The 10,415-nt window shown below is 47.2% G+C and overlaps 1 protein-coding gene across 1 annotated transcript; it reads right to left on the bottom strand.

Annotated features, from left to right (window-relative positions):
* Positions 1-434: 434 nt before the first annotated feature.
* Positions 435-5,975, bottom strand: tina1 (Troponin C-akin-1 protein). Its single transcript, NM_001141425.1, is given in 2 exon segments — positions 435-980; positions 5,910-5,975. Coding segments are annotated over 2 exon segments (537 nt in total). The 5' UTR covers positions 5,952-5,975; the 3' UTR covers positions 435-485.
* Between the last annotated feature and the right edge of the window lie 4,440 nt (positions 5,976-10,415).

Genomic DNA, 10,415 nt, shown 5'->3' with positions numbered 1-10,415 from the left:
TATAAAGGCTGTCGTGGTAACAAGCGTTCTATTATAAAGGCTGTCATGGTAACAGGCGTTCTATTATAAAGGCTGTCATGGTAACGAGTGTTCTATTATAAAGGCTGTCATGGTAACTGTAATATTAGTGTATTGTAAGTGTCATTTGCAGTGAAGTTTAGTCAACAAATAACATTGGATTATTTTCTTTACATGTTTTAGCTGTGAGTTCGGTTCACATGAACACACAGAGACTGAGCATGTAGATTACATTCTGTGTTGTTTAATTAGTTAAAACCTGCATTTTCCCCCTAGTAGAGATTTATTACATGTTTCAGTACAACAACAATAAAAAGTGTCTGGTTTTAGGGCCCTCAGCAGTTTACATCCCTGGACAGTAGAAAGTAGTTAAGTGTAAAAACATCATATCTAAAAAGCTATGCTGTGTAGCGGCCCATCTATCCTCTAGCCAGGTCCCGGACCTGCTGGTGCCATCAGGTCACAGTTCAGGGTAACTCTCTGTCCTTCCTGTCGATGTACACCAAGCCATGGTCCCCGTAGGCGTCGTAGCTCTCATAGAAGTTGTGTTTGAGCCAGGCAGGTTGGTAGGAGGTGGTGCTGTAGAAGAAGACCTCCATTATGCTGCCTGGGTTCCTCTTCTCTCTCCCCTCCACCTTCCAGTCCTCCAACTCTATCTGAACGGAGGTGCGCTGGTACATGGTTGGGCAGCCCTCGAAGGCGTCCAGGAAGCTCAGCATGGTGTCGTCCACCTTGTACACCTCCCCCCGGACCCTGTGGCCTTCCCCGGGACGGTTCAGCAGGAAGGGGATGTTGTAATTCCCAGCGATCACCAGCGGGTAGCGATCTACGGTACGGGCGTGACCACAGAACCCAGCGTTCCCGTTCCCTTGGTCCGGTAACATCCTGAAGTAGTTGGGCTGACCGTTCTTCAGAGTCCCATAGACAAAGATATAAGTCATCTGGACTGGCCGGAGGTAGATCTGGAAACAGGACGAAAAACGGACCGCTTAAGTTGTCTCACAGTTAAAGGGGATAAGTCCATTTCTGAACCTCTAAATGGATGTGAACCACTGGAGGATGGAGAACGGCTCCTAGTAAAGGCCGGGATGGAGTGAACGGAATGGAAACAAACCATTTGTTTTGATGCCGTTCCGTTACTACCAACCGTTCTCACCAATGAAGGTGCCACCCAACCCTCCTGTGATGTGGACCTATTGGTTCCTGAAGAATATACCGGAACTAATGAATGTCTCGTGAGCGTAGTTCCATCTGTCGTACCCCGTCTGTCGTACCCCAAATCCCCTCTCTCACACAGAGGGGCCCAACGACTAGTCTACCTGCCTCCTCTACACTCTAACCACTAGGCTACCTGCCGCCCCTCCACTCTAACCACTAGGCTACCTGCCGCCTCTACACTCTAACCACTAGGCTACCTGCCTCCTCTACACTCTAACCACTAGGCTACCTGCCGCCCCTCCACTCTAACCACTAGTCTACCTGCCTCCTCTACACTCTAACCACTAGGCTACCTGCCGCCTCTACACTCTAACCACTAGGCTACCTGCCTCCTCTACACTCTAACCACTAGGCTACCTGCCACCTCTACACTCTAACCACTAGGCTACCTGCCTCCTCTACACTCTAACCACTAGGCTACCTGCCTCCTCTACACTCTAACCACTAGGCTACCTGCCTCCTCTACACTCTAACCACTAGTCTACCTGCCTCCTCTACACTCTAACCACTAGACTACCTGCCGCCCCTCCACTCTAACCACTAGGCTACCTGCCGCCCCTCCACTCTAACCACTAGACTACCTGCCACCCCTCCACTCTAACCACTAGGCTACCTGCCTCCTCTACACTCTAACCACTAGGCTACCTGCCGCCCCTCCACTCTAACCACTAGTCTACCTGCCTCCTCTACACTCTAACCACTAGGCTACCTGCCACCTCTACACTCTAACCACTAGGCTACCTGCCTCCTCTACACTCTAACCACTAGGCTACCTGCCTCCTCTACACTCTAACCACTAGGCTACCTGCCTCCTCTACACTCTAACCACTAGGCTACCTGCCTCCTCTACACTCTAACCACTAGGCTACCTGCCGCCCCTCCACTCTAACCACTAGGCTACCTGCCGCCTCTACACTCTAACCACTAGGCTACCTGCCGCCCCTCCACTCTAACCACTAGTCTACCTGCCTCCTCTACACTCTAACCACTAGGCTACCTGCCTCCTCTACACTCTAACCACTAGGCTACCTACCCCCCCTACACTCTAACCACTAGGCTACCTACCCCCCCTACACTCTAACCACTAGGCTACCTGCCGCCTCTACACTCTAACCACTAGACTACCTGCCTCCTCTACACTCTAACCACTAGGCTACCTGCCGCCCCTCCACTCTAACCACTAGTCTACCTGCCTCCTCTACACTCTAACCACTAGGCTACCTGCCTCCTCTACACTCTAACCACTAGGCTACCTGCCTCCTCTACACTCTAACCACTAGGCTACCTGCCTCCTCTACACTCTAACCACTAGGCTACCTGCCCCCTCTACACTCTAACCACTAGGCTACCTGCCTCCTCTACACTCTAACCACTAGGCTACCTGCCGCCCCTCCACTCTAACCACTAGTCTACCTGCCTCCTCTACACTCTAACCACTAGGCTACCTGCCGCCCCTCCACTCTAACCACTAGTCTACCTGCCTCCTCTACACTCTAACCACTAGGCTACCTGCCTCCTCTACACTCTAACCACTAGGCTACCTGCCTCCTCTACACTCTAACCACTAGGCTACCTGCCTCCTCTACACTCTAACCACTAGGCTACCTGCCTCCTCTACACTCTAACCACTAGGCTACCTGCCTCCTCTACACTCTAACCACTAGGCTACCTGCCTCCTCTACACTCTAACCACTAGGCTACCTGCCGCCCCTACACTCTAACCACTAGTCTACCTGCCTCCTCTACACTCTAACCACTAGGCTACCTGCCGCCCCTCCACTCTAACCACTAGTCTACCTGCCTCCTCTACACTCTAACCACTAGGCTACCTGCCTCCTCTACACTCTAACCACTAGGCTACCTGCCGCCTCTACACTCTAACCACTAGGCTACCTGCCGCCTCTACACTCTAACCACTAGGCTACCTGCCTCATCTACACTCTAACCACTAGGCTACCTGCCTCCTCTACACTCTAACCACTAGTCTACCTGCCTCCTCTACACTCTAACCACTAGGCTACCTGCCTCCTCTACACTCTAACCACTAGGCTACCTGCCTCCTCTACACTCTAACCACTAGGCTACCTACCGCCTCTACACTCTAACCACTAGGCTACCTGCCGCCTCTACACTCTAACCACTAGGCTACCTGCCTCCTCTACACTCTAACCACTAGGCTACCTGCCGCCTCTACACTCTAACCACTAGGCTACCTGCCTCCTCTACACTCTAACCACTAGGCTACCTACCCCCCCTACACTCTAACCACTAGGCTACCTGCCGCCTCTACACTCTAACCACTAGACTACCTGCCTCCTCTACACTCTAACCACTAGGCTACCTGCCGCCCCTCCACTCTAACCACTAGTCTACCTGCCTCCTCTACACTCTAACCACTAGGCTACCTGCCGCCCCTCCACTCTAACCACTAGTCTACCTGCCTCCTCTACACTCTAACCACTAGACTACCCTGCCGCCCTCCACTCTAACCACTAGTCTACCTGCCTCCTCTACACTCTAACCACTAGGCTACCTGCCTCCTCTACACTCTAACCACTAGACTACCTGCCTCCTCTACACTCTAACCACTAGGCTACCTGCCTCCTCTACACTCTAACCACTAGGCTACCTACCGCCTCTACACTCTAACCACTAGGCTACCTGCCTCCTCTACACTCTAACCACTAGGCTACCTGCCTCCTCTACACTCTAACCACTAGGCTACCTGCCGCCCCTACACTCTAACCACTAGGCTACCTGCCGCCTCTACACTCTAACCACTAGGCTACCTGCCGCCTCTACACTCTAACCACTAGGCTACCTGCCTCCTCTACACTCTAACCACTAGGCTACCTACCTCCTCTACGCTCTAACCACTAGGCTACCTGCCTCCTCTACACTCTAACCACTAGGCTACCTACCGCCTCTACACTCTAACCACTAGGCTACCTGCCTCCTCTACACTCTAACCACTAGTCTACCTGCCGCCTCTACACTCTAACCACTAGGCTACCTGCCTCCTCTACACTCTAACCACTAGGCTACCTGCCTCCTCTACACTCTAACCACTAGGCTACCTGCCTCCTCTACACTCTAACCACTAGTCTACCTGCCACCCCTCCACTCTAACCACTAGGCTACCTGCCTCCTCTACACTCTAACCACTAGGCTACCTGCCTCCCCTACACTCTAACCACTAGGCTACCTGCCTCCTCTACACTCTAACCACTAGGCTACCTGCCGCTACACTCTAACCACTAGGCTACCTGCCTCCTCTACACTCTAACCACTAGGCTACCTGCCTCCTCTACACTCTAACCACTAGGCTACCTGCCTCCTCTACACTCTAACCACTAGGCTACCTGCCTCCTCTACGCTCTAACCACTAGGCTACCTGCCTCCTCTACACTCTAACCACTAGGCTACCTGCCGCTACACTCTAACCACTAGTTCCTCCTAGCAGATGCAGTGGCTGTGTTGGGAGTGGACCCTCCTAGTAGGAGGTTATAAATTTCTTTCTCTTTGAGGGTGAATCGATTTGGTTTGAGCTTTTCCCTGTCGTCCGTTTAAGTTTATAATAAATGTAAAATACAGAAAAACCCCTGTATAGCTTCATAACATGGTTAAAACAATCATTTTGATATCATGGATGGTCAGTCCTGGCATCCCATAACGCCGTTAAATGGTTACATTTATCCATCTTTTCACCCGAAACTGCCGATTGCAGCTTTGCTTTACAATAACAATAGCTGATAACTAGCTGCTAACTAGCTGCTAACTAGCTGTTAACTAGCTGCTTCCAGTTGTTATAACTAGCTGATAACTAGCTGATAACTAGCTGCTGATAACTAGCTGCTTCCAGTTGTTATAACTAGCTGATAACTAGCTAATAACTAGCTGCTGATAACTAGCTGCTAACTAGCTGCTTCCAGTTGTTATAACTAGCTGATAACTAGCTAACTAGCTGCTGATAACTAGCTGCTAACTAGCTGCTTCCAGTTGTTATAACTAGCTGATAACTAGCTGCTTCCAGTTGCTGATAACTAGCTGCTAACTAGCTGCTTCCAGTTGTTATAACTAGCTGATAACTAGCTGCTTCCAGTTGTTATAACTAGCTGCTTCCAGTTGTTATAACTAGCTGCTAACTAGCTGCTTCCAGTTGTTATAACTAGCTGCTAACTAGCTGCTTCCAGTTGTTATAACTAGCTGCTAACTAGCTTCTTCCAGTTGTTATAACTAGTTGAACTCATTTTGTTTTACAACTACATCAACAAAAGTGAGGTCAGAACCACACTAGTTTCGGTTTCTGCAGATTGTCCAAATCCTCTCCTCTGGAGAACAACTAGGAGCACGTTTTTATTCCAGCCCGGCACTACACGTCAATCATATGTACGTAAAGACTGAAGGTGCAGAAACCATAGACCGTTGATGAGTAATCCTGCTTGTTATTAATGCTGGGCTGGAACCAAAGCGTGCTCAACCCCAGTAAGTCTCCAGGACTGCGGTTTCGTTTTGAAACGCATCAGAGAGACATTTTATCCGTCAGAAACGTCGCTTAGATACAGTAACTCCACAAGAACATCCATCACAAGTCAGAACCGAACCGGTACACCGGCAACGTTAGAGGAGTTTATAATAAAACACATTGAAACACCACGTGTTGTTCTGCTTACCAACAGAGAAGTGAGTAAAGCAGCTCCCGAACAGCCTCTCATTCCGTTTCCTCTCCGAACCGGTTTAACGGCGCTGGTGAAATGTCGGCTGAACGGACACCGGGGGTGAAGAGCGGAAACCCTCACCCAGCAGGTCTCAGGAAGGAAGGAGGAGGAGGGGTTTCCCGTACAATGTTGTCGTCCTTCATTTTATCGCTAATATCAAATACTTTGTAAACTTCACGTCGGGATGAAATTAATCATTCATGTTGTTATATTAAACATAGACGGAGTAAAATGTTGGAAAGTAATACACATGGATGAATTATTATCATTACACTTTCATAAATACTAGTCGAATAAGACGTGGGAAGAGATGAGTTATATTTATAGACTAATATAAATCAGTAGTGGAATTTGATACGGGGCCATCCAATGTGTTTCATTAGCGCCACCTACTGGACTGGAGTACAACTCCCTGATACTAAACATATACCATCTAACACTACACTCACTCCAAAATGAACACCCCCCTATTCTACTAATTCCATGTATTTATTCCTACCTCATGCCATCATTACATTTACAATTTTAGTCATTTTAGCAGACGCTCTTATCCAGAGCGACTTACAGTAGTGAATACATTTCATACATTTTTTTTCTCCCTCTTTCTCCATACCGGTCCCCCGTGGGAATCGAACCTCAACCTGCCTCTCTCCTAGAGGACATTTCTAACCCTGGAAACCTCAACCTGCCTCTCTCCTAGGGGACATTTCTAACCCTGGAAACCTCAACCTGCCTCTCTCCTAGGGGACATTTCTTATCCCCAGCTCCATGAGCACCCCTACAATTAACACATTCCACTACTTTCCCCAATATGAATCATTAATAGTTGTCTAAGATTGTTTTCAACTACTGTACTTGTTCAAGCGGTGAATGAGGAAGCGGTTTCGCCAACTCAACTCTCGCGAGATTTGTGACCTGTGGCTTCAACAGTGTTCATGCAGAGGGCTCCCTCTGTTGGCCGCAGCGACCTGTGGCTTCAACAGTGTTCATGCAGAGGGCTCCCTCTGTTGGCCGCAGCGAATATTGTGTCGTTGTGTTGTTTTTTTCAGCTGCTTTTGAAAGCAAAATAACCTTGAAGTATCCCAAAAATATATAAAACATTATTTCAACAACAACAGAAATATGTTTTGGTCTTACTGCTATTAGCTCATACAGATGCATTGAATAACAGATTCACTACATGGATCAGATGGTCCCTCAAAAACAATCTAAAGAGATTTTGTTCTGAAGTGTCGATGTCTGAGAGAGATGAGATCAGTCTCCATACATGGGTTCGATTTTTAAGATAAAAATGTTTATATATATATATAAATATTTTTTTTTTTCTCACATCCATTAAGTAGAGACTAAAATAACCTTCAACTTTTTTTTTCAGCTTTCAATGTTTTTTTTTCATTTTTATTTTCTAAAGCATTTCATGTGTGGATTGCACTGTTTTTGTCCTGTTACCCACAGGCTTTTGACCTTCTATCTATTACACTTGAAAATATATTTTTTTTATAAAAATGGAAACTATATATACATATCAGATGTGCATAAGAGAAATGGAAACTAGATGGGAAATGGAAACTAGATGGGAAATGGAAACTAGATGGGAAATGGAAACTAGATGTGAAATGGAAACTAGATGGGAAATGGAAACTAGATGGGAAATGGAAACTAGATGAGCATAAGGGGAATGGAAACTAGATGTGCATAAGAGAAATGGAAACTAGATGGGAAATGGAAACTAGATGGGAAATGGAAACTAGATGGGAAATGGAAACTAGATGGGAAATGGAAACTAGATGGGAAATGGAAACTAAATGGAAACTAGATGAGCATAAGGGAAATGGAAACTAGATGGGAAATGGAAACTAGATGGGAAATGGAAACTAGATGGGAAATGGAAACTAGATGGGAAATGGAAACTAGATGGGAAATGGAAACTAGATGGGAAATGGAAACTAGATGTGAAATGGAAACTAGATGGGAAATGGAAACTAGATGGGAAATGGAGACTAGATGGGAAATGGAAACTAGATGAGCATAAGGGGAATGGAAACTAGATGTGCATAAGAGAAATGGAAACTAGATGGGAAATGGAAACTAGATGGGAAATGGAAACTAGATGGGAAATGGAAACTAGATGGGAAATGGAAACTAGATGGGAACTAGATGGGAAATGGAAACTAGATGGGAAATGGAAACTAGATGGGAAATGGAAACTAGATGGGAAATGGAAACTAGATGGGAAATGGAAACTAGATGGGACTAGATGGGAAATGGAAACTAGATGGGAAATGGAAACTAGATGGGAAATGGAAACTAGATGTGCATAAGCCATTTGTTACTCTTTATTTTACACAAAATACAGTCGTCTCTAAGTATTGTGTCATTAACCACCGCAACAAAAAAATTACATGATTAATAACGTTTTTTTTCAAAAGTTTATGTACTTGGTTACCATGGATATGAATAGTGACAGTGGAGAACATGGACGTCATGGAGGGAGATTCACATTTCGATGGTTACCTCGGATAAACATTGTCTTCGAGTTTCATCACTCACTAACCGAGTTCCAAACTGCCTCTGGAAGCAACGTCAAGCACTGTTCGCCAGGGAGCTCCATGAAACGGGTTTCCGTGGCCGAGCAGCCGCACACAAGCATCAGATCACCAAGCGTCTGCTGGAGTGGTGTAAAGCCAGACGCCATTGGACTCTGAAGCAGTGGAAACGCGTTCTCTGGAGGGATGAATTACGCTTCACCATCTGGCAGTCGGACGGATGAATCTGGGTTTGTTGGAGGAGGAATAATGGTCTGAAGTACTCTGAAGCATACAATGGCATTCTAGACGATTCTGTACTTCCAACGTTGTGGCAACAGTTTGGGGAAGGCCCTTTCCTGTTTCAGCATGACAATGCCCCCGTGCACAAAGTCAGGTCCATACAGAAATGGTTTGGTCGAGATCGGTGTGAAGAACTTGACTGGCCTGCAAAGAGCCCTGACCTCAACCTCATCGAACACCTTTGGGATGAATTGGAACGCCGACTGTGAGTCAGGACCTAATCACCCAACATCAGTGCCCGACCTCTCTAATACTCTTGTGGCTGAATGGAAGCAAGTCCCTGCAGCAATGTTACAACATCTAGTGGAAATCCTTCCCAGAAGAGAGGAGGCTGTTATAGCAGCAAAGGGGGGGACCAACTCCATATTAATGACTTCCCAGAAGAGTGGAGGCTGTTATAGCAGCAAAGGGGGGACCAACTCCATATTAATGACTTCCCAGAAGAGTGGAGGCTGTTATAGCAGCAAAGGGGGGACCAACTCCATATTAATGACTTCCCTGAAGAGTGGAGGCTGTTATAGCAGCAAAGGGGGGGACCAACTCCATATTAATGACTTCCCAGAAGAGTGGAGGCTGTTATAGCAGCAAAGGGGGGGACCAACTCCATATTAATGACTTCCCAGAAGAGTGGAGGCTGTTATAGCAGCAAAGGGGGGACCAACTCCATATTAATGACTTCCCAGAAGAGTGGAGGCTGTTATAGCAGCAAAGGGGGGGACCAACTCCATATTAATGCCCATGATTTTGGAACGAGATGCTCAACGAGCAGGTGTCCACATACTTTTGGTCATGTGGTGTAACTAAACAAAATCCAACAAGATCCTATAAATATACCAGGAGTTTCTTCAGAAACAAAAAGAAAAATACCTCAAGAAAAGAAAGTGGTGAACTGAAATCCATCTCACAAATTTCCCAGAAAAAAGGAGGCCATGGAAAATAAAGAAATAGAGGAACACCTGAACAGAGTCACACCTGAACAGAGTGGTTATGGAGTCACACCTGAACAGAGTGGTTATGGAGTCACACCTGCCAGGGAACACCTGAACAGAGTGGTTATGGAGTCAGAGGGACACCTGAACAGAGTGGTTATGGAGTCAACCGCCAGGGAACACCTGAACAGAGTGGTTATGGAGTCACACCTGCCAGGGAACACCTGAACAGAGTGGTTATGGAGTCACACCTGCCAGGGAACACCTGAACAGAGTGGTTATGGAGTCACACCTGCCAGGGAACACCTGAACAGAGTGGTTATGGAGTCACACCTGCCAGGGAACACCTGAACAGAGTGGTTATGGGTGAGTCACACCTGCCAGGGAACACCTGAACAGAGTGGTTATGGAGTCACACCTGCCAGGGAACACCTGAACAGAGTGGTTATGGAGTCATACCTGCCAGGGAACACCTGAACAGAGTGGTTATGGAGTCACACCTGAACAGAGTCACACCTGCCAGGGAACACCTGAACAGAGTGGTTATGGAGTCATACCTGAACAGAGTGGTTATGGAGTCACACCTGCCAGGGAACACCTGAACAGAGTGGTTATGGAGTCACACCTGCCAGGGAACACCTGAACAGAGTGGTTATGGAGTCACACCTGAACAGAGTGGTTATGGAGTCACACCTGAACAGAGT

Source organism: Salmo salar, chromosome ssa16 (assembly GCF_905237065.1).
Source record: "Salmo salar chromosome ssa16, Ssal_v3.1, whole genome shotgun sequence".
Taxonomy (NCBI): Eukaryota; Metazoa; Chordata; class Actinopteri; order Salmoniformes; family Salmonidae; genus Salmo; species Salmo salar.
This window is presented reverse-complemented; position numbering and strand designations above follow the sequence as displayed.